Genomic DNA, 20,830 nt, shown 5'->3' on the forward strand with positions numbered 1-20,830 from the left:
GGGGGCACAGGTGCCCACGAGGCTCGCCGCGCCGATCTCGGCGGCGCACACCCACCGCTCACACCATTCCGCCAGGCCCGTCGCGCGGCGACGGCGTCCGGCTCCGGTCCTTGTTGTTCCACGGCCGGTTAACAGGCGCGTCGAGAATCTCAGAGCCGAGCCCGATGCCGTTGAGCGCGGCCTCGGTCGTCTGCACGGCCAGGTTCGTCTCGTCCTCGAGGCCAAACACGGCCTCCGACGTGGTCGCGCCAAACTCGGATTCACTCGAGAAGCTCGTCTTGTGGCCCGTAGGCAGGTATAAGTTGCCCATGCGCGAGCCGGCATGCCCGCTGCCGTAGGTACCAGAGAGACCGTTGGCCCAGGCCGTGGGCTCGGCGGGAGGGGCGAGGCTGCCACCAGGCGCAGACGAAAAGCTCTCGGTGCTTGCCACAAAGGGCAGACCCGGGGCGTGCTGAGCCAGGGGGTACGTCCCGACATCGGGCTCGCTGCGGTTCTCGTGGATGGGCAGGTTGGACGACGGCGAGCGCGGCATCCTGCCCCGGCTCATGATGTTGCGCAGGCGAGTGTCGCTGTTGCTGAACGAGTCTCCGCTGTTACCGCGGCCATACGGCGCCATTGGCCGCTGGCGCCGCGGCTGCAGCGGGCTGGTGCCTCCGCTGGCGGCTGGCTGCGCCGCGCCATCGAGCCCGTCGTCGAAGAACTGGTTGAGGGAGTGGAGGGCACCGACAAGGTCGCCCATGGAGGCGTTGTCAGGGACCGAAAGCGGCGGCGAGGGCAGCTCGAGGCTCGCCTGGCTCGCGGCCCACTGGTTGCTGCCACCGGGGTGCCCGTTGATCGGGCGCAGGTCAGAGAACTGCAGCACTGAGAAGTGTGCCGACGCCGCCCTCGACTCGACAGCACAGGTGTTGAACACGGCCAGCACATTCTGCTTGGTGACCGCAGACCTTTCCGTAGCGTTTGGCACACTCCAGCCGGAAGCTTCAATCGGACCAAAGACCTGGTTGGCGGGGTCGGCCGGCGGCGCGTCTGGAGCGCCAAGGGGCATGTCGAGGACATCGAGCGCCTGTGCCACGTGCTTGGTCGACACCAGGCGGAGCAGAGGCTTGACCAGCTCGTTGGCATGGGGTGCAAGCGGGGCCCGCGCTTCTGGGAACGCAAGGATGAGCTTGAGTACCTGCAATGCCTTGTCCCGCATCCAGTCGGTGCGGTTGAGCACAAAGCCAAGCAGCAGCGTTACAATGTGCAGCGCATGCGTGCCGAGGTACTCGCGGAGAAGCGCTGCTGCCTGGCGGATAAAGTCGTCCTTGGTGCGGAATCGGGCCCGAGCAAACGACGTGAGCAGGCGAGAGAAGCCCGTGTTGCCTTGTCTCTCGGCAATGTCGACCAGGTCGAAGGCCATCCCCGCGAGTTCCTCGTTCGGCTCGCCCAAGTCTGTCGAGTGCAGCATCCACGGCAGGGCAGCCACGAAGCCGTTGATCAGCCGGTCCTCCACCCCGTCGATGAGCTCCGAGTCGGGCACGCTTGTCAGGCGGCGGATGACGTCAAAGGTCATCATGTCCGTCTTGGACGAGCGCAGACCGATGAGAAGCAACGACTGGAGGTGAGGTGGCGGCTCAGTGTAGTCGGGTGGGCGGAACGAGACAAGGTGCGACACCACCGACGGGTCGGCGAGGTTGGTCTTGTCCAGAACGTGTGAGAGGAGGTCGACGACCTCGTTGAACTCGGCCTCATAAGGCGTGGTAAGACACGCCATCGAGCACCAGAAGATCTGCGGGTACGACCTGATCTCGCTCGCCGTCAACGACTGGACGATCGATGCGAACGTGTGCATGACCTCGGTGTTGAAGGCCTGGATCTCGGCCTGCGGGCTTGCAATCGTGCTTGACAAGCGTGCGAGGACGTCCGAGAGCATGCGCGGGTTGACGCTCGGCGACAGGATGCGGAAGACCTGGAACGAGCGGCATGCCAGGTGTCGGACAGTGCACGATGTCGCCCAGTTGAGCGCCAACGATCCCCACTGCTTCCGGAGCTTGGGCTGCAGCTGCTGGAGGATGCCCAGGATCTTGGCCACGAGTGTGGACATCTTCGCGGGGGCGTGGAACAGCGTGTCCCCCTCGCCAGTGTCGTCCGTCTTCCAGAAAAGCTCGGCACGTTCCCGGCTCAGTGCTGTCGTCTTGATCTCAGCGGTAGCCCAAACCGCCGCTCGCTCGGCAGGCTCAGGAGGCTGGACGTGCGACTGGTCGCTGATCCATGTCCGGAGCACTTGGAGGAGCACAGTCTGGGCCTGTTCGCGCATAGCTACGTTGGGGTCATCGCAATGGATGAAGGCGACGTGCAGAAGCGTCGGCAAGCGGCTGTTGAGGTTGGAGTTGACGACCCGGTGCGGCAGCAGCTCGCCTGCAAACAGCAAAGCGAGTTGCCCCTGCGAAAGGGGCTTGGTGCGCAGTGTCGTAGAGAACAGCACGTCGAGGTTCGCGTGCGAGCTCGCAGGACTGGCCGGGACGTTGGCCTGGGCCGAAGTCGCCATATCTGACGGATCGACAAAGTCGGTGATCTCGTCAAAGATGATATCACCAGCTGGCGAAGATGCCAAGCAGGCAATTATCTGCCGGGCATGGACCACAAAGTCGGGGCTGCCCCGCTTCGCACCTTGCTCAAACAAGAACTTGACCAACGCGGTCGTGTTGCGAGATCGACCAGATCCGGCAAAGCTCACGAGGATGTCGCGAATAGAGTCCAAGTGGTCGTCACTGAAGCGCACGACAAGGAACATGAGGTTCGACAGCGCCTCGTGTTCACGAGCAATGTCTTCCGCGTTCTGGTCCTTTGTCGCGGGGTCCAGCTCGAGGACCTTCATGAAGGCCGGAAGGATGCGGAGAGTCGCCTGGCGGCGGGGGGCATCGAGCTGGCCCAGGCGTGTAGTACACTCGGCAAGGAAGGGGATAGCCAAGTCGGGGTATAGCTCCGCGAAACGAGTCAGCATGTCCAGCTGCGCCTGGTTGTAAACGTTGGGAGCAGTGCTTCCCACCGCAGACAGCAACTTGGACGCTGCCAGTCTGTCGGCCGGGCTGTCGAATAACCAGATTGCGAGTTGGAACGCACGCAGGCGGACATCGGGGACGGGGTGGCCAAGCTTGGACAAGGACAGGCATGCCAGCTGTGCCGAAGGGAGCTTGATCGTTCCGTCGCTAATGAGGTCGGCGACCACGCCAAAGAACGACGACTCGAGGGAGAACTGCTCGCCCTCGCCAAAGGATTGGTGCAGCACCTCGTCGGCCAACCGAGAGACGTCCCAGTTGTACTTGACGAGCGCGTGGAGCGCCTTTCTTGCCGTCTCGTGATGGCTGGGCTGTGTTGAAGTGAACATGCCGCGGATCCATCGGAGAACTGTTAACGGCTCGACGATCGTCTCTGAAGCGTGGGTCGCAGGTGTGGCGTCGGTGGCCGAGATCAACTTGCCCTGACACAGACTGGCCATGGCATCGGCTGCGGCTGCAGATAACAGCTTTGTTTTCGCCTGGAGATCGTCGAGGTATTGCGCACGGTCCCGGTCACCGCGGTATGCGTCCGCAGCCGCCTGCAGCGTGTGCGACTCGCGAGCCTTGGCCACATCAGGCCGCCGCCCAACGTGACACCAGTCATAACAGAGCTTGAAGATTGCGCCTCTGACCTCTTCGCCGAGGAAGCGGTCGCTGCTGTCGAGCTTGCCCAGCGCCGTTGTGAGATGGTCGACAACGATACAGAACCACCGACGGAGGCTCTGGAGATCATAGTCTTCGCGCACCGCTCTGTCGGAGAGCAGATTAAGGGTGATCTTGACGAATCCGATGAACGAAGCCAGGTTGGCAATGTGCGACGGCGATCTATTGTCCAGGATCATGGGCGAGATCAAGCGGAAGACATGAGCAGCAGCCGTCCACATGATGCCGCTGGTAGATGGCTTTCGGGCCCCCTGGGGTAAGATGGCCTTGTACGAGTCGGCCAAGTGGCGAACAAACGTGAGGAGGTGCTCCGCCAGGGCCGAGAGGGACGATGCGCGAATCGAGCCAAGCGCATACACTGCCGCATCCTGGAAGCGACGGTCGTCCCACATGAGGAGGCCAACGAGATACTTGAAGATCAGCGGCGTTGTCAGCAGCTCCGTAGAGAGGGTCGTGTCCTTGCGTGGCTGCTTTGGGGTTGTCACTGTCGTATCCACTGTCGCTGCCAGGACGGACATGTACATGCGCCACTGCTCGGCGAGGACCGCGGAGTCGGAGGTTGATCGGTTGATAGCCCGAGCGCCGCGGAGAGGCTTGCCCATGGCAATGTCACCAACGTGTGTTTGCAGGCGAACAGCGGTGTTGCCGACAAGCGTGCGAAGGACTTCGACAGGCTTTGGGAGCTGGTCGCAAACTTTTCCAACAAACGTCGGGAAGATGGCGAGCCACAACGCAGCGTCCTTTGGACTATCGCTCTCGGCCAGCTGCTGCAGCAACTTGGGTCCTTTAAGCGTGTCCAGCCGGTGGTGATCGTTTGTCGTCAGCATTGGAAGCTGCCGCAGCACCTTCATGTCGACGTCCTCAATGTTCGATTCGTACATTTGAAGGACCGACGAGAGCGAAGGCTTGTCGGGAATGACCAGGCGACTGTATCTGAATGGGGCTGATGGAGCTCTTGATTCTCCTGCCAGGTCACGCGCCGCCGTGAAGACCAGGTGAGCCAACCGACGGAGACCGACGCAGGTTGAAGTGAGCAGGAACATGCCCGTGCCCTCGATCTTGTTGATGAGTGCGGGGTCCATTTTCGCCGGTTTGTCGCTCCCACGCTGGTGAGTCGCCAGTGCCTCTAGAATATCGACCCAGAGCTTGGCCACACGCACGAGCTGCGACTCGAGGAGCCGAGTGGCGACAAAATGCTCGCGGAAGACGTGCCTCGTTTCGAACACAAACTGTCGGTAGTTGTCCACGAGCAGGAGACACAAGGCAGGGTCCTCGGCCACGCTGCGAATAGTCGTCGAAGCCACCTGGCACGTCGCGGGATCGGCCGAGAAGGTACACCGGCAGAGAATGTTGACAAGCTGCGTTGGGTTGGCCGACACCGGGAGCATGGAGCGCATTGAATCGAGGAGAGCGGCGAGGAGACGGAAGGTTGGCTCGTAGCGTGTCGGGTATGCCACGTGAATATCACCATGCTTGTGTGTCACTTGCTCTCCCGAGCTGTCCATGTTGGCGCTCGAGGCATGGATGGAAATCGTCACCGAGTCGGAGGACAAGAGTACTGGGCCGACGATACGGTCGCATGACTGCAGCACGCTGACAGCGACCGGGCCGACCTTTTCGACAAACTCTTCGGCTTGCTCCCACCCCTCTAGAGCCAGCCTGCCTGTACCACTGCTCAAGTTGTCGAGCTCGAACCGCGTGAAATCTGGGCCGGTAGGGAAAGGAACAGGGATGTCTTGGACGACAGATTGGAGGGTATACGTTGATGCACGGATCGCGACGTAAGCCCGCTCCGCATGGTGGAGCTCTCCGGCTGTGCCATCGACGGAACGGCCTGGCTGGCAATCGTGCAGGAACTCGGTCACCAAATCTTGGCCGTAGTCGAACTGCTTGGCGAAGACGTAGTGAAGGATGGCGACGAAAGGCTCCAGGGGCAGGTCTGAAGGCACAAGAAGGCCGCTGTGCGCAGGGAAGTGGATCCTGATAAGGCCTTCGAGGCGCTTCCTCGTCGTGGTCGAACTCTCGGGGCACCGGTGGAGGTACACCCACAACAAGCGGATGAACGCGTTCATCCCGATGATCCGAGACGACCGGTCCTTGGACTTGGAAGCAATGTTGTCGATGCACCCCTGCCAGTGCTCCATGAATACCTCGCGGGGCGAGACGCAGAGTGCGACGACAACGAGGGGGAAGGCAATGGGCCAGTAGCGTGGTTTGGACGCCATGGCGATGGCTCGCTGCAGCACGACCGCGATTGCCTTGGCCCACACGGGGTGGTTGACCTCGGCCGTGGCCGTCTCGATAACGGGGTGCAGGAGCCGAGTGAGGGTGTCCGCATAGGCGGACTTGAGCTGCGACCCATGGGCGTTGGCGAAGAACGTGGACAGTGTTTGCAGAAACTCGGCGGCCATTTCCAACTCATCCTCGGGATACACCTTGAGCTTGAGGTGACTGACACCCTTGAGGATATGCTCGATTTTGGACTCTTGGTCCTTTGAGGCGCCGGAGCTCAGTCCGCTGATCTCCCGAGTGAACCTGTCGCTGACGGTAAGGAACCTGGTCTTGGAAAGCTCGCCAAGGAAGTCGACGAGCAAGGCCGAGACGTCCCGTCGGTGGGCCACATCGTCTGGTCGTTCTGATCTGAACAAGCTAAACGCCGAGTGCTCCAGGTTGAGCGCAACGTCCTCGCCGAGGGTCGGCACAGTCCGGACGATCTCGATAAGAGCCCGATGGTAGATGTACTTGGCGGCGGAGGCTTTGCGGCTGCCAAGGACCGAAGCAGCTTCATCCGGTCTGACCTGGAAACCAAGCGACTGGGAGAGGTGTGACCTGACGTCGTTGGAGCTGATATTGTCGGATTGAATCCGGCACCAAGTGTTGAGGAGGTCGATGACACGGCGAGCATGGGCGCGAGCACAGTTTGCCAACGACACCAACACTTGATCAAAGGCTGGATCGACACCAGACGCCAGCACCGCCGAGAGGGAGATGTGCGAGTTCTGGAACGTCAGCTTGGGCGATCACTCCAAACCTACCAATGGCTTTGCTAACAACTTTGTGATTTTGGGGTCAGCCGATTCACGAAAGGCCTGGAAGACGACCCGCAGAGCCTCCTCTGCGGGGGTCTTGCCGAAATTGTCCAGTGACTCGTCTCCATTGTTGACACTCATCTTGCGGGGGAAGGTGCCGAACATGCTCGTGTCGCTGCCCTGTCGACCAGCACGAGACGGAGTCGATCGTGGTGGTATCCGTGGCAACATGGGTAAGGGATAGTCCTCTGCCCGGAAGCTCGAGGACCCCTGGGATGTCACCGAGCGACCGCCAAACGATCGCTGCGACGAATGCATCGTCGTGACAGAGGTCTTCCCATGCGTGTGGTTGTACGACATGGGTGTCTGCCATGCTGCCGACGCCTTGGTGTACCCCCTTGGCCGGTTGTTGGTGTGGGTCGAGGTGGGGGACGGTGGCGAATCGAAGCGGTTGAACGGGTCGCGCAATGTCGGGTACCGTGGTGCACCGTATTGTTTCGAGTCGAGCGGCGGCAAGGACGGCACTGGTGGTGCTCCTTGAGTGTTGGGCTTGAAGACGTTTTTAAGCGACGCGAACGAGCCCTTGCGCGGGCCGAGCACTCCAGACCCGCTCCCCGACTGATGCATCGAGTGGGCGATCAGAGACGACGACGAACCGTTCGACATCTTGCCCAGCCGTGGTGGTTCCAGCGCCAGGTCGTGAGCCGATGCCGAGTGACTCAAGCCGCTCCTAGGCAGCGCAGCGCGTAATGATCCAGTGTTGAACGCATTGGCGCCTCCGCCATTGGCGCGACTGGATGGGTCGGACGACGTCGAGGGTTCATGGCGGTGTGTGTAGAGCTCGGTGTCTGACGAAGCTCCTTGGCTTCCAAACGTCGTTCTCGAGAAGGACGGGAGTGTGAGGTCGTCATCGTCGTCGAGATCTTGCCAAGTGTCAGCATGATCGCGCGGGGGTGGCATCCTGACGCGCTCACCTGGGATTACAATTTCCTCTGTCATGATGAGTTGAGGGTGTAAGTTTCAGAACAATTAAGGTGTTGCCGGAAAGGATGTAACCGTTGTCGTGAAGTGTCGAGCTGCAAGGGCCCGCCCTTGCCAGTCGGTAGCTCTACGTCGTTGCGCGTTGTCGTCGTCGTCGTGGAACTCTCTCTTGCCTCTGACAAGGATGAGTCACTGTAAGACTGGTGACTCTTTTTGGACGAGTGTGTCTAGACGTGTCGTGTGTGCCGTGCCAGGCGGGTTATGAGATTGTGAGGAATGTTGGATCCCCGCGCGCACCTTGTGGGATTCCAAAGTCCCGTCGGTAGGAGCCAGAGCGCACATCGCGAGCCAGGGCCGGTTGCCGGACCTCCACCGGGCCGTGTGCGGGGCCAGACTGGGCGAGAGCGGGAGCATTTCCACGTGCAACAAGACACCGATACGTGATGCCTATTAATGTATTAGGTTTCGTCAAACTCCCAAGGCTGCTATTACAATTTTTGTATTCACATAAGCAAGATGTGGCACTCACTGCAGACGCCTGGTACTTGCACCTGCGAGGGTGGGCTTGCGCGATCAACTTGGGAGAAAACCCAGGTGCACGGTTGTGGCCTGATGCGGGTACAACTGCGAGGTGCACGTTCAGGCTTGGGCGAGGACACTGGTTACACGGGACACTTACACCTGCGCTTGCTTGCTTTCATCGCTCTCCGCCACTTGCACCTCCGCCTGCACCTACACCTGCACCTGTACCGGCACCTGCACCTGCGCCTCTGCACCTGCGACACTTGCACCCGTGCCACACTTGCACCTGCAACCTTGCACCTGCGGCACTTGCACCTGCGTGCGCTCGATCGCCCTCCGCACCTGCCACATTTCACACTTACCCCACCCCCACCTGCACCTGCCATAATTACCCCTGCGCTTCACTTATGATTGCACCTGTGGTTGCTTCCGAAACCGGGCCGTCTGGCTTGACCACTAAGGGCACGGGTAAGGGCAAGGGGGAGGAGAGGCCCAGCGAGCCCGCACTCGGGCATCGGGCTCCCAGGGTCGACTACAAGGAGATGACCATCAACGACGGCGGCAATGTCGACGACGCATACTACAACGCGGGTTTCCACTTTTCGGAGTAGGTTCGTCCCCGACCACCACTCGCAAGGCCCTCTAGCAGCAGGAACGCGATCGAAGACCTGCAGGCTCTTCGAGGCGCGGAGCTATGTAGACGCCGCTAGATGCCATCGGTAGAGCCGGACGGTCCAGGTCATTGTGTGGTATATCTCGAGTCGGGGGTGAGGCTTGGTTTGTCGAATATTGTGGCCCTTGTGCCTCCAGATGTCCGTGATCTCTGGGCCGGACAGCTCGAAGGGTTCGCCGACCCCGAGGAAGGCGTCCTGAAACGTGCGATGAGACCTTCAGCCCCTCCACGCAGGTTGTAGATTTCGTGGGTTGACCGCGTGGGATTGACCTCCATTCGGGCCGCGACTCCGGGTACTGGAAGGGCATACGGAAGACTGTCATTCGAGCACAGATGCACAAGATCCGTCGTTGAGTGCACACCTGCTGGACGCTGAAGACAGACGAGAGATAAGAGTAGCGTAAGCGCCACGCGCCACACAACGGATGCATTGCCACGTGTATAACGCCGATTCATGTCGAGGTTTGCTTCCGTCCCGAGTGATGACGTTCTGTCGCGTTCGTTGGTGCGCGATGACACGCTGGAGGAGGGGAGGAGGGGCAGCAGGGAACAGCCCCCGTTCTATCACCTTCTCCCACAACCCCCTCTTCCTCGCTCCCCATTGCAATCTTCCTCTTCAACCACAACACCAACACCCATCAAAGTGTGAGTATCTACATCGGGCCCTCATCCTAGGCGACTCAAACTCACCAGTATCGCATCTGTCTGCTGCACAACACCCGCACTCTCATTTGATCCCGCAACATGTCCTTCCTTCGTCGTTTCGTCTCTACATCATCCAACACAGCTTCCAACATGTCGTGAGTAGCTCTACACGTCTTCTTGGGCTCTTGCTGACGCTCTACGCAGTAACGCGTTCTTCGAGTGAGCCTCAACCGCGCTCTAGGTGCTATGTTGAGCTTTGCTGACGCTTCGAAGCATCTCCATCAACAAGCAGCCCGCTGGCCGCATCGTCTTCAAGCTCTAGTGAGTGTTTCCCGCCCCTTGTGGCACCTGCAACACTACCGCAGTGCTGACCAGCTCTCAGCGACGACGTTGTCCCCAAGGTTAGCGGCTGAGCGAGTCCTCGGGACTCTTGAGATCGAGCCATGAGCTGACTAGGGCGTCTAGACTGCCGCCAACTTCCGTGCCCTCGCCACCGGCGAGAAGGGCTACGGCTACGCCGGCTCGGGATTCCACCGTGTCATCCCCGACTTCATGCTCCAGGGCGGTGACGTGAGTGCGATGGCTTGTTTGGCGAGTTGAGCGCTGACCCTCCTTCAGTTCACCCGTGCGTAACCCTCCGCCACGTTCGTAGCGCCCCAATTCTAACCATTTCATTAGGCCACAACGGCACTGGCGGCAAGTCGATCTACGGCGAGAAGTTCGCCGACGAGAACTTCAAGCTCCGCCACGACCGCCCCTTCCTCCTCTCGATGGCCAACGCCGGCCCCAACACCAACGGCTCGCAGTTCTTCATCACCACCGTTGTCACCTCGTGGCTCGACGGCAAGCACGTCGTCTTCGGTGAGGTCGTCGAGGGCAAGGACCTCGTCCAGAAGATCGAGTCGCTCGGCTCGCAGTCTGGCAAGACCAAGGCCGAGATCAAGATCGAGGCCTCGGGCACCGTCTAAATGACGACCCCTTGTCTGTCGTGAAGTGAAAACAGGCATGGTGTAGTGTAGTTCATCTATATCCATAGCCTCGATGAAGCAAAGTAAATTGAGGTGCTGTTGGGGGTGTTGCACGATGCAGACGAAAGTGTGGTTTCGAGGTTGACTGGCGACGTGTGTAGATGCGAATTGGCTCGTGCCACCAGATGGACCGTCCTAAACGATGACGCGGGGTCCTCCACCTCGACGAACACGCCAACTCTCTCTCCCAGATATACCCCCCATCGTCGTCGCCTCTTGCTGCAACAACCACCGCTGCCCACCATGGACGTGTTAAAAGCAGTCCAGACCTATGTGCTCAAGATGATCACAGAGGTCCCGGGCATGAAGGTGCTGCTGCTCGACGCGCACACGGTGGGTCCAGCGCTCAACCCTCACCTGACACCCCCAGACCCCCATCGTGTCGCTCGTCACGACCCAGTCCGAGCTGCTCTCGCACGAGGTGTACTTGACCGACAGGATAGACAAGTGAGCCGGCCCGCTATTCCCCACCCTCACCGTGCAGCGCGTCAAGAGAACCCCTATCGCACCTCAACTGCATCGCCTTCCTCACGCCGTCGGACCGCTCGATCGAGCTCCTCAAGCAGGAGCTCGCCAAGCCAAGATACGGCGGATATTGGCTGTGTACGTGCCTCACGCCGCGTCGCTGACGGCAGTCTTCTCCAACGTGCTGCAGAAGAGCCAGATCGAGGACATGGCCACGGTCGACGAGTTCGAGGTCGTCAAGGAGGTCCAGGTGCGCGTGCCCACCGACCCCGGCTAACGCCAGGAATTCTTCGCCGACTACCTCGCGCAAAACCCATCACTCTTCACGCTCACACAGGACGCGCTGGCCGACGGCGGCGCCGGCCCCCCAAACGTACGTGTCTAGCCCCCCTGCAGCGCTGACCAAAGCCACCTCTGTACCTCCCCCCGCCGGACGACATCCCGCCGCCCGTGCTCGACAACCACCTGCGCGCGATCCTCGCCGTTCTCCTCAGCCTGAAGAAGCGCCCCGTTATCCGGTGGGAGCGCATGAGCGCGTCGGGGTACCGCCTCGCGCAGGACCTGCACGGCGCGCTCAACCACCCGCCATATCGCGACCTGTTCGAGTTCCGCTCGACGGCCGGCCCGACCCCGCAGATCCTGATCCTCGACCGGAGGAACGACCCGGTCACCCCGCTGCTCTCCCAGTGGACGTATGAGGCGATGGTGCACGAACTGCTTGGGATCAACAACGGCCGTGTGCACATCCCCACTGAGGAGCGCCAAGAGCTGAGGGTGAGAGACGGGGTGGACAAGGCTGACAGACCAGGACCTCGTGCTCAACGCCTCTTCAGACCCGTTCTTCGCCGACAACCTGTACGCCAACTTTGGCGACCTCGGAGCGTCGCTCTCGCAGTACGTCACCGACTACTCGTCCAAGAGCTCGACGATCGGTAACGTGTCGTCGTCGCGGATCGAGACGGTCGCAGACATGAAGCGCTTCGTGGAAGAGTACCCCGAGTTCCGCAAGCTTGGCGGCAACGTGTCCAAGCACGTCACGCTTGTCGGCGAGTTGAGCCGCATCGTCGAGCGCGATGACCTCCTCGCCGTCTCCGAGGTCGAGCAGAGTCTCGCCTCGCAGGAGAGCCACCAGACCGACCTGCGCTCCGTCATGACGCTCATCGCATCGCCCAAGGTGCCAGCCGCCAACAAGCTGCGCCTCGCCATCCTCTACGCGCTGCGATACCAAAAGTTCTACGGCAACCAGATCACGGCCGTCGTCGACGCGCTGATCAAGAATAATGTCGGCGCGGACCGCGCGCGCCTCGTCTACGTCATGCTCAACTTTGCCGGTGCCGACGTGAGACAGGACGACCTGTTCATGAACGAAAACTTCTTCTCGCGCGGCAAGTCGGCCATCAAGGGGCTGAAAGGCGTGGAGAACGTGTACACGCAGCACACGCCACACCTGCTCGAGACGCTCGACCTGCTCCTCAAAGGCCGGCTCACGACCCAGTCGTACCCCTTCATCGAGGGCGATGAGGCCGCGCGCACCCAGCGCCCGCAGGATATCATCGTCTTCATGCTCGGCGGCACGACGTACGAGGAGGCCTCGGCCGTCGCGCTCCTCAACCAGCGGCTCGCAAGCGACGCGGCCGGCGGGCCAGGCGGCACGCGCATCCTGCTGGGCGGGAGCACGATCCACAACTCGGCGTCCTTCCTCGACATGGTGAGCAAGGCGGCCGAGACGTGGCCAGAGTCCATGTACCAGGCCCCCGCGGGCCTCTCGGCCGGGGCATCGACCATCGCCCCGACCCCTGCCCCTGCGGCTGCGGGCCCGAGCCTCAACCTCCGCGCGGGCGGATACGAGCTCAGTGTCGGCGGCGCCGGCGGGTCAGGCCTCTACCGCGCCGGCACGGGCGAGGTGGGCGGCAACCTCTCGCTTGGGAGCGGGCCACTGGCCCAGGTCGGCGAGGGGCTGCGCGATGGCGCGGGCAGGCTGTGGGGCAACGTCCGCCAGAGGATGGAGGAGCGCGCCTCGAGATCAAACACCCCGCCGCGCTAGGCGCGGGGTGTTGTCATGCAATCTAGATGTTCTAATGCTAGGGGCTATGCTACTGTGATGCTTACAATGACATGGCTGGTGCTATGGTGCTATGCGTGTGGTGCGTGGTGTGTATGGTTGCTCAGTGCAAAGTGTTGACAGATATGACGCCGGCGAGGTGCAAGCTGTTGACATTGGGAATGGACACGTTTCGTACGCATCACTTGCTCGGCTGCGGCGCCGTCATATCAATGTACTCGAAGTCTTCCGACTCGGACGTGACGACGTAGTACGGTACACTCGTCCGCTTCTTGCGCGGCGTGGTCTTCTTCGGCTTACTGGCAGCCGTCTGTGATCGGGGGCGGGCAATGACAAAGCTGTCGAGGGTACCTGCGACAGTCGGGGCGCTCGGTGCGGCCGCTCGGCCCTGGCTGGTCCTCGGCCTTGACCTAGGAGACTTCCTCGTCGGCGTTGACAAGGGCTGCTCTCGGGTCCTGGCAGACACCGGTGCGGGAGTAACGCTCGAGGCCGCTAATGTCGATGAGGTCCGAGGGCGATTCAAAGAGTCCCTTCGGGAAGTCGGCGTCGAACCGGAGTCGACGAAGGAGCGCAGTCGGACGGCAGCGTGAACCGGCGTTGCATCAGCCTGAGTCGATGCCGCTGCTGCCGCTGCAATTCGAGGAGAATGTCGGCCGGTTGAAGAGGGCGCCGGAGAGATCGACATCGGTGAGCCTCGCGAGCTTGCAACAGAGACCGACATTGGCGAGCCGCGGGAGCTCGTCTCGGAACGGCCCGAGGTGCTGCCCGCGATAGAGTGGCTGCGACTCAATGCCGGTGATGAAACGCGTGAGCTGGTCGGCGAAACGGTGGTGGCCGTGGACATGGAGGGCGAAGTTGGCCTGCGGGCTTGGCCGCGCGGGGTGGCAGTAGCGCCCGGTGCCGACACACGAGCAGAGGCGAGCGGTGATGCAGTCTCCAGTGATCCCATACCGGTCCCACTGAATAACCTTGCGGATCGTCGAACGCCAAGTGGGGTAGCAACGTCTGGACTTGTGACCAAGGTGGCTTGTTCTAATCGCCCAGCTCGAGTTTGAGATCGCGTGACGGGCGAACCTTGGGAGCCTTCTGGCGAGAGCACAGACTCTCTGGACGCTGCGCGAGGTCCAGTAACTGCGGTCGACAAGGCCCGAGAAGCACCGGCTGATGAAGGCGTGACCGCAGCCGCAGCCCTGCGAGGAATTCTGGATGCAGCACCAGCACCCGAGTCGTTACGAGATTGAGCCCGAGGCGGCCTCCTCCGTACAACTGGTGTCAACTCCTCGCCCGACGAGAAGTCGATCGTGATGGGGTCGACGGCCGATCCAGTCTGGTTTGACTGGGCTGTCGCGCTGCGCCTGCGGCTGGTCTCACGCTCCGGAGTACGATCGTCAATGAAGAGAATGGGGCTGGTTGAGGCAGCTGCTTGTGACCTTGCCCCGAGTCGTTGAGGAGGGGACACCCGGCGAGCTAATCGCGGTTCACTCTGCGACGGCACTTCAGATAGCTCGCGGCCAACAGACTCTGGCGACGGAAGCGAGTCCGATCCGTCTTGCCGCCGGGAACGCGATGACCCCCGAGCCTTCGGTGGCGATTTAAAGAAGGCCACGAACGCATCCGAGTCCTCCTGCCGAGGCTTTGCTGGAGGCGCCTTCTTGGTACGTCCCCTCCCTTTCGGGGCGGACTTCGCAGCCTCCTTCGCAGCGAGCTCCTCGTCATAGCTGGAGACGATGACGGGCCAAGCAGACTGCAGCAGGTAGTCGGGAACCCACATCCTTGTCTCTTCCTTCAAGGGTGCAGCGTCGGCCGCCGAGCGACCCTCTTCGACTAGGCCCATCGAGCTACGCTGTGTCGCGGTGAGCTGCGACGGGTCAAGCCGGGTACCATCCATTGCAGACCGACAGCGCTGTGCAAAGTAGTCGGTTCGGAAAGACAGTCGATACTCCGTGATGTCGTCGCTCGTTGGCTCCTTCCGAGAAGAGTGGATCTTGCACAAATGGCTAGGCTTGGAGCTGTCAACCCGGGGCATGCGCCGCGACGACGGGAGAGAGGTTCTGAAGAAGGACGTGATGCGGTGTGGCGAGCTGGCGTCGTCGGGAGGCGTCGGCGGGGCTCGGGATCGCGCTGGCCTAGATGGAGTCGAAATCTTGTCGACGGCGAGGAGACGCTGGCGAGCGGCGGTGACGATATCTGCACCGAACAGATTGACCGCCTCACCGGCAAACTTCTTGCAGACGGCGTCGACCGTTCCCCATTCAAAGTAGGTTTCGCAAGCGCGGGCCATGCCCTCAATGTCACCGCGCCCAGTATTTCGTGCAAGGCCGCGGGTTTGACTTGCTGGTCCGATGCCAAAGCCAGGCCAGCCCTTCTGAGGGTCAACTCCACTTGTCACTGGGTTCAAGTATGACTCCAAAGACGTGGCGGGGAAGACTGTTGAACCGCTGGTGGCCTGCAGTGCCTCGGCGCGAGTCTTGTATCGCCGGCCGACGTATCCACCAGAGTTGGTGCGGAGTTCCTCCTCGATTCTGCGTTTAGCACTGTCTAGTCTGGCAGCGCTGATATTCCGATCTTTCTCGTAATGCCGTAGAAAGTCGGCGCAGCCGGCGTGGGCCAGTCCGAGAGAGATCTTCGGCCCTGCGGATTAGCACAAGCAGCACTCAGCAGAGCCACTCACCGAACTGGAACACACCCTCGGGGACATAGTCGCCGCCTCCGAGGAGCGCAATCAGAACCATAGCTCTTCGCAAGTCCTCCTCAGTACTCAGAGCGGAACCATCCGCGTCCAAATGCTTGAGGATGTCCGACGCTGTGAACATCTCATAGTGCCGTTGATCCACTTGAGTCGCGTTTGACCTCGTCCCAGACAGAGTGGGAGAGTTACTGGGCCTATGAGCACTCGGTCACGTTCGCCATACTCACTTCCGAATGAGACACTTGGCCCCGAACAGCAGGGTATCGACGTCGTCGCTGAGGACGGCGTCGATCTTGCCTTGTCGGTTCATCAAGGCCAGTTCCGCCTCTGCTTCCCCCGGGGCCTGAATTATCAGTATACTCCAACGATGAGGTACTCGGGACCCACATTCCACCACTCCAGCCCGCAAGCGTCAAGCAGCTGCTTGAACTGCCGGCTCTGGAAGTCGTTCCGGCCAAACTGCCCTGTGACCTTTTGGCCTCGCTTGAACTGCGGTTTGTTGGGACCATCTGCCAAGTGGTTAACATGAGCTCAGAGATGCCACAGACTCACCAAAAACAAACAGCGGCAAGAGTGGGTGCTGCAGCAGGGCTGCAATTTTATAGAACAGTGTCCGCAAGAAAGGGTTACTGCCAGCCTGTGTGGACTGGGCATGAAAGATCCAAAGGCTGGACAAGGCAGGCGATCAGCTGGTGCCATGAACCTCACAGATATATCAGACTTACGAGGCATCAATGCCAATTACGAAGGCTCGTTGGCCATTAGAGTTCGACAAGAAGGCCTCTCGCGCCAGCGCGGACAGACTGGTCCTAACGGCGGCCGGCCGAATGAGCTGCGGCGTGAGTGATGTGAGTGGAGAGGTAGAAATCTACTCACGTCCCAGAGACCTGGAACACCCATGTTGAAGCCAGTGCTACCTGCCTGTCCTCGAAAGCTGCGGTACGATGCAAGAAGGAGTGCGATGGGGGAGATGGAGGGCTGAGTGGACTGGGTCCATCTGCTTGTTTGTGTGGTGGAGGTCCAAGTTGAGATGAATCACGTGACCGCGTGCCTGAAGAATGCTGAAATCTGAGATTTTGGCTGTGGTGATGAAGTTCGCAGCGAGACATCCTCACATCCTACTGTAGCTCCCTCTTGCCCCATCGACGAGGTCGCAACAATGGCGTCAAGCTCACAAGACCAGACGAAAAAGTCCAAGAAGCGCAAGTCGATGGCCAGCAATGGCGTCGCCAGCAACGTCAGCGTTGTCGTCGCAGAGTCGTCCACAGGGGTCGGCCCCGCCTTCGGTGAGTGTCCTCGAACAGACTGCCCGTCACAAGACCGTAGCGCTGACGAGCCAACCTCCTCAGTCAACTTCCCCTCTGTCCGTCCCAGCTCAAAGACACCATTCCAGATCTACTCGCGCGATCCCTCCGCCACGACCGCGGACATCACCAAGCAGCGCACGCTGATCGCTGGTGAGACCGAGGACGTCGAGTACTTCTCGACCAACCGCGACTACAACACTGGCGGCGAGGGCAGCGACTGCCAGTGAGTGAAGCGCAGGCAATCGTCGGTTATTGAAGTGCTAATGGCTACCCCAGGTATGTCCCCGCCCTCTACGACCCCTCCTCCAAGACGCTCCATGTCCACCCCTCCACCCCCCTGTACCTCCTGGCGCACCGCGTCAAGCGCATGCGGGAAGCACCACTCCTGTCGACAGGGCCCAGTGCGGAGGCGATCCAGTGGAAGGCGAAGCGTAACGATCTCGGTGAGGCCTTCGGAACGCGCAAGGCCAAGAGCCAGATCAAGGCCGAGGAGAGGAACAAGGTCGACATCAACGCCATGCAGGGTGTGCGCGGTGACCTCATGAAGAGCATTGGAGGCAAGGAGGCCAAGGAGGAGGGTGAGTGGATTCGGGCTTTTGCCGATGCCAGGTTCACTGACGCAACTAGGCCCCGTTCCCCCATCCGAACTGATTCCCGTGCCCAACCTCGAGACGAGCAACCCGGCCGAGGTGTACTCGCGCGAGGCGATCATTCCCCAGGCCGAATGGAGCGCGATCAACGTCACGCCCATCACCCAGGCCACCGACGACCGGGGTCGCTCCGCTGCTCTACCATACCGCCGCAGCAGATGGATCGAGGACAAGCTCCGTGTGGCTGTCAACGCTCCTTCGTCGACACGGAAGAACAGCTTGTATGTGCTGTTTTGAGCGCTCCTGATACAGCACTGACATCCCCAGGCGCATGCTCTACTACCTCGCCTGCCTCCTGCAGTTCTACAGCTTCGCGGGTCAGCTCTCCAAGACGTCGAGGTCTGAGCTCCCCGCCAAGTTCCCTGGTGTCCCTCAGCAGGTGCTTAACGGCCTGCTCACCCGCTTTGCCGAGCCCCAGGGCAAGCAGTACACCGTCACGGAGAAGACCAAGACCAAGCTCCTGGCCTGGATCTGTGTCTGCTACCTTGCATGCGACGGCTGGTCTGTCGACATCAGCAGGGTCGCCCGCGACCTCTCCCTCACGCCGGCCAAGATCACCGACATGTTCAAGTCGCTCGGATGCTCGGCCGACCTCGCATCACCGGCTGAGCGCGAGAAGCTCGGCGTGTCTCAGGCGGACGCGGCCAAGCTGCGCCGTGCTGTCCTCAAGGCGCCGGTCAAGTTCCCCAAGATCAAGCGCCGCGGCCCCACCAAGCGATAAAGTCGCTTTGAAGAGATAGAGGCATTCTTCAAAATACCCGCCAGTTGGCACCCTTGACGGCCATGTGGCACGCAGTCATTGTTTGGTCATGCAATCATTCATCCATTTCAAAGGCCGGCACGAGAAGGCAAAGTCTGGTCACTGCAACTGAGGGCTAACTAGTTGCTGACAACGCGATGCCGTCTCGCTGAGTGGCGCTAACCCAGCGTTGCTCTCATTCCAGCACCCATCCCGCAGGGCAAACCCACTGCCCAGCCACCTGGAACCACCGCAACTCTCCTACCCCCTCACTACTGTGTTGCTCCAGGATTCATCCATGAGTTGCTAATGGTACTAATACAATGGGCTGACAGCCGAGCCGGAAGACGCGAGGCCCTTCCGCACGGCGGTATATGCACAAGATGGGAAGCGAGACACAACCACGCCAATTACTTTGTGGGGCCCGAGTTGTTGTCGCACGACCAGGGGCCGCCGTTGTTGTCGCCGTCGATGATGCCCTTGACGGCGGCGTAGGTTCCAGCGCCGGTCAAGAAGACACAGAAGCAGAGGAACATGATGTTGAGTCCGAACGTGATCTTCTGGCGGCCGGTGAGGCGGTTGGGGTTGGCGCGGACGTTGTCGTGGATCCACGAGAGCATCATGGGGGCCATGGCCGAGATGGGGCAGAAGAGGGCGCCGACAAGCGAGATGATGGAGCCAAAGTTGGGGATGGCCGACGCGATGATGTACGCGACGATGATGCAGCTGGTCGTGCTACCGAGCCAGGTGGTCCAGTGCTGCCACGTGTTGCTGGTGAGGTGCTTTGTGCCACCGAGGATGCGGACGAAGACGAGCTTTGCCGAGACGTGGTTGAAGATGGTCATGGAGGCGCAGAGACCGGGAAGCGCAAGGCCATAGCAGATCTTCTTGAGGAGGATACCGGCCGAGCCGAGGGCGGGGTTGGCGACGTACTGACCGCAGAAGTAGTAGACGACCGAGCCGATGATGAGGTAGACGGCGGTGAGGAACGCGTAGCACGGGTACATGGCCTTGGGGTACTTCCTGGGGTCTCTCATCTCGGAGATGATGCCGTAGTAGATGGGCGACGAGGCCGACGAGAAGAGGATGACGTTGATGGCGCCCATGGCCTCGGCGAAGGAGGGGTTACCGACGATGAGGAAGCCCTTGTCCCACGGTCCGGTCTGGGGCGCCTCTGCCGGGCGCTCCTGCCTGCCAACGGCGATCGTGACGGTGAGGATGGCGCTGAGGATGGACACGAGGCCTACCCAGCCGACCCAGGACACCTTGGACAGCGTGCGGATCGACGAGAGGATCAGGCCTCCGATCGCCGCGACGACGATGAAGATGGCCGTGCACGCGCCGTGGGAGGAGACGGCGTTGAGGGCGGTCGACACGCCGATGATAGCGCCCGAGCCGCAGAAGATGAAGAACACAATGAAAATCGCGCAGAACGCCTCTCGGCACCATTTTCCGCCGAAGATGAAGGCGGCGTCGGCGAGCGAGTAGATCTCGGGGTGGATGAGCTTTGTCTCGCCGATAAAGCTCGCGCACCACGCGTAGATGAACTGGATGCCGCAGATGGCAATGATGCCGGGCACGAGGCCGAGCGTGTGGAAGACGGAGGGGATGCCGAGGACGCCGAGGCCGAAGTTTGCCTTTGTCATGAGGACGAAGGCTCCGGGGGCGGACACCTGGGAGGTCAGCACTGGTGAGGAGGAGCACCTACGCCACGGAAGTTTGGCCCGCCGCTCTCGAGGTCGCCGAACACGGCGTCGTGCACCACCACCTCGGAGTACCCTCCGTTCTTGTCGCCGCGCGTGTTGGCGTTGGACACGTCGACCGCGCCGAGCTCGGCCGCCTTCTCCTTGTCGTAGCTGGTGGACATGTTGGGGTGAGTGGGGTCGTGGGCGTGGGCGTCACAACAATCGGGGGCGAGATATATTCAGCAGCTGCGGTACCCGCTTGCTATTCCAGTTTTCTCTCGCCCACTGCCGCATGCATGCATTCCACGCCTGCGCCCACTATCCCCACCTATCTGCGCCTGGTTGGCCACACAACATTGGCCTTGCTCGCAGCTTTTCGCCAAACTCGGCCTGCTGGCTGGCAGTAGTCGCAGGGCCGCAGTCTTGTTAACCGAGCCCAGGTGCTTTGCAATCTACCCTAGGCACCAGGGAGCGCGAGACATCAGGTGTCATTGGAGACCGAGACCAATAAACACCGGCGGCAGGGAGAGCCGCTGGGCCGCCGTTGCGCCGCCACTGACCCGCTTCCCTGCCGCACGGCTGGGCACGTGAACAGATCGGGCCAGCCAGGGTGGGCGAGCAATTTTGCAGGCGTCGAGTGTCGATTTCGGCCTT

General features: G+C 61.2%; 6 protein-coding genes across 6 annotated transcripts; 3 read left to right on the forward strand and 3 right to left on the reverse strand.

Annotated features, from left to right (window-relative positions):
• Positions 1–58: 58 nt before the first annotated feature.
• TAO3 (Cell morphogenesis protein PAG1) lies at positions 59–7,729 on the reverse strand (the record flags this gene model as incomplete). The annotated part of the gene is made up of 3 exons (XM_069350762.1): positions 59–6,700; positions 6,737–7,653; positions 7,705–7,729. The coding sequence occupies 3 exons, from the start codon at positions 7,727–7,729 to the stop codon at positions 59–61; spliced, it is 7,584 nt and encodes a 2,527-aa protein (XP_069211148.1).
• Positions 7,730–9,701: 1,972 nt separating this feature from the next.
• Positions 9,702–10,519, forward strand: PPI1 (cyclophilin peptidyl-prolyl cis-trans isomerase Cyp2; the record flags this gene model as incomplete). The annotated part of the gene is made up of 7 exons (XM_069350763.1): positions 9,702–9,706; positions 9,756–9,770; positions 9,825–9,872; positions 9,934–9,952; positions 10,017–10,121; positions 10,170–10,176; positions 10,230–10,519. The coding sequence occupies 7 exons, from the start codon at positions 9,702–9,704 to the stop codon at positions 10,517–10,519; spliced, it is 489 nt and encodes a 162-aa protein (XP_069211149.1).
• A 303-nt stretch (positions 10,520–10,822) lies between these two features.
• VPS45 (vacuolar protein sorting-associated protein 45) lies at positions 10,823–13,088 on the forward strand (the record flags this gene model as incomplete). The annotated part of the gene is made up of 6 exons (XM_069350764.1): positions 10,823–10,912; positions 10,950–11,026; positions 11,064–11,182; positions 11,215–11,294; positions 11,453–11,818; positions 11,853–13,088. The coding sequence occupies 6 exons, from the start codon at positions 10,823–10,825 to the stop codon at positions 13,086–13,088; spliced, it is 1,968 nt and encodes a 655-aa protein (XP_069211150.1).
• A 620-nt stretch (positions 13,089–13,708) lies between these two features.
• Positions 13,709–16,695, reverse strand: Q8F55_002158 (uncharacterized protein; the record flags this gene model as incomplete). Its single annotated transcript, XM_069350765.1, has 8 exons — positions 13,709–14,308; positions 14,371–15,737; positions 15,778–15,983; positions 16,023–16,138; positions 16,183–16,304; positions 16,348–16,463; positions 16,521–16,627; positions 16,672–16,695. The coding sequence occupies 8 exons, from the start codon at positions 16,693–16,695 to the stop codon at positions 13,709–13,711; spliced, it is 2,658 nt and encodes an 885-aa protein (XP_069211151.1).
• Positions 16,696–16,954: 259 nt separating this feature from the next.
• RPA49 (DNA-directed RNA polymerase I subunit rpa49) lies at positions 16,955–18,473 on the forward strand (the record flags this gene model as incomplete). Its single annotated transcript, XM_069350766.1, has 5 exons — positions 16,955–17,081; positions 17,145–17,325; positions 17,379–17,680; positions 17,730–17,973; positions 18,020–18,473. The coding sequence occupies 5 exons, from the start codon at positions 16,955–16,957 to the stop codon at positions 18,471–18,473; spliced, it is 1,308 nt and encodes a 435-aa protein (XP_069211152.1).
• Positions 18,474–18,901: 428 nt separating this feature from the next.
• Q8F55_002160 (uncharacterized protein) lies at positions 18,902–20,358 on the reverse strand (the record flags this gene model as incomplete). The annotated part of the gene is made up of 2 exons (XM_069350767.1): positions 18,902–20,164; positions 20,200–20,358. The coding sequence occupies 2 exons, from the start codon at positions 20,356–20,358 to the stop codon at positions 18,902–18,904; spliced, it is 1,422 nt and encodes a 473-aa protein (XP_069211153.1).
• Positions 20,359–20,830: the final 472 nt, after the last annotated feature.

Source organism: Vanrija albida (genome assembly GCF_041260175.1).
Source record: "Vanrija albida strain AlHP1 chromosome Unknown contig_2, whole genome shotgun sequence".
Taxonomy (NCBI): Eukaryota; Fungi; Basidiomycota; class Tremellomycetes; order Trichosporonales; family Trichosporonaceae; genus Vanrija; species Vanrija albida.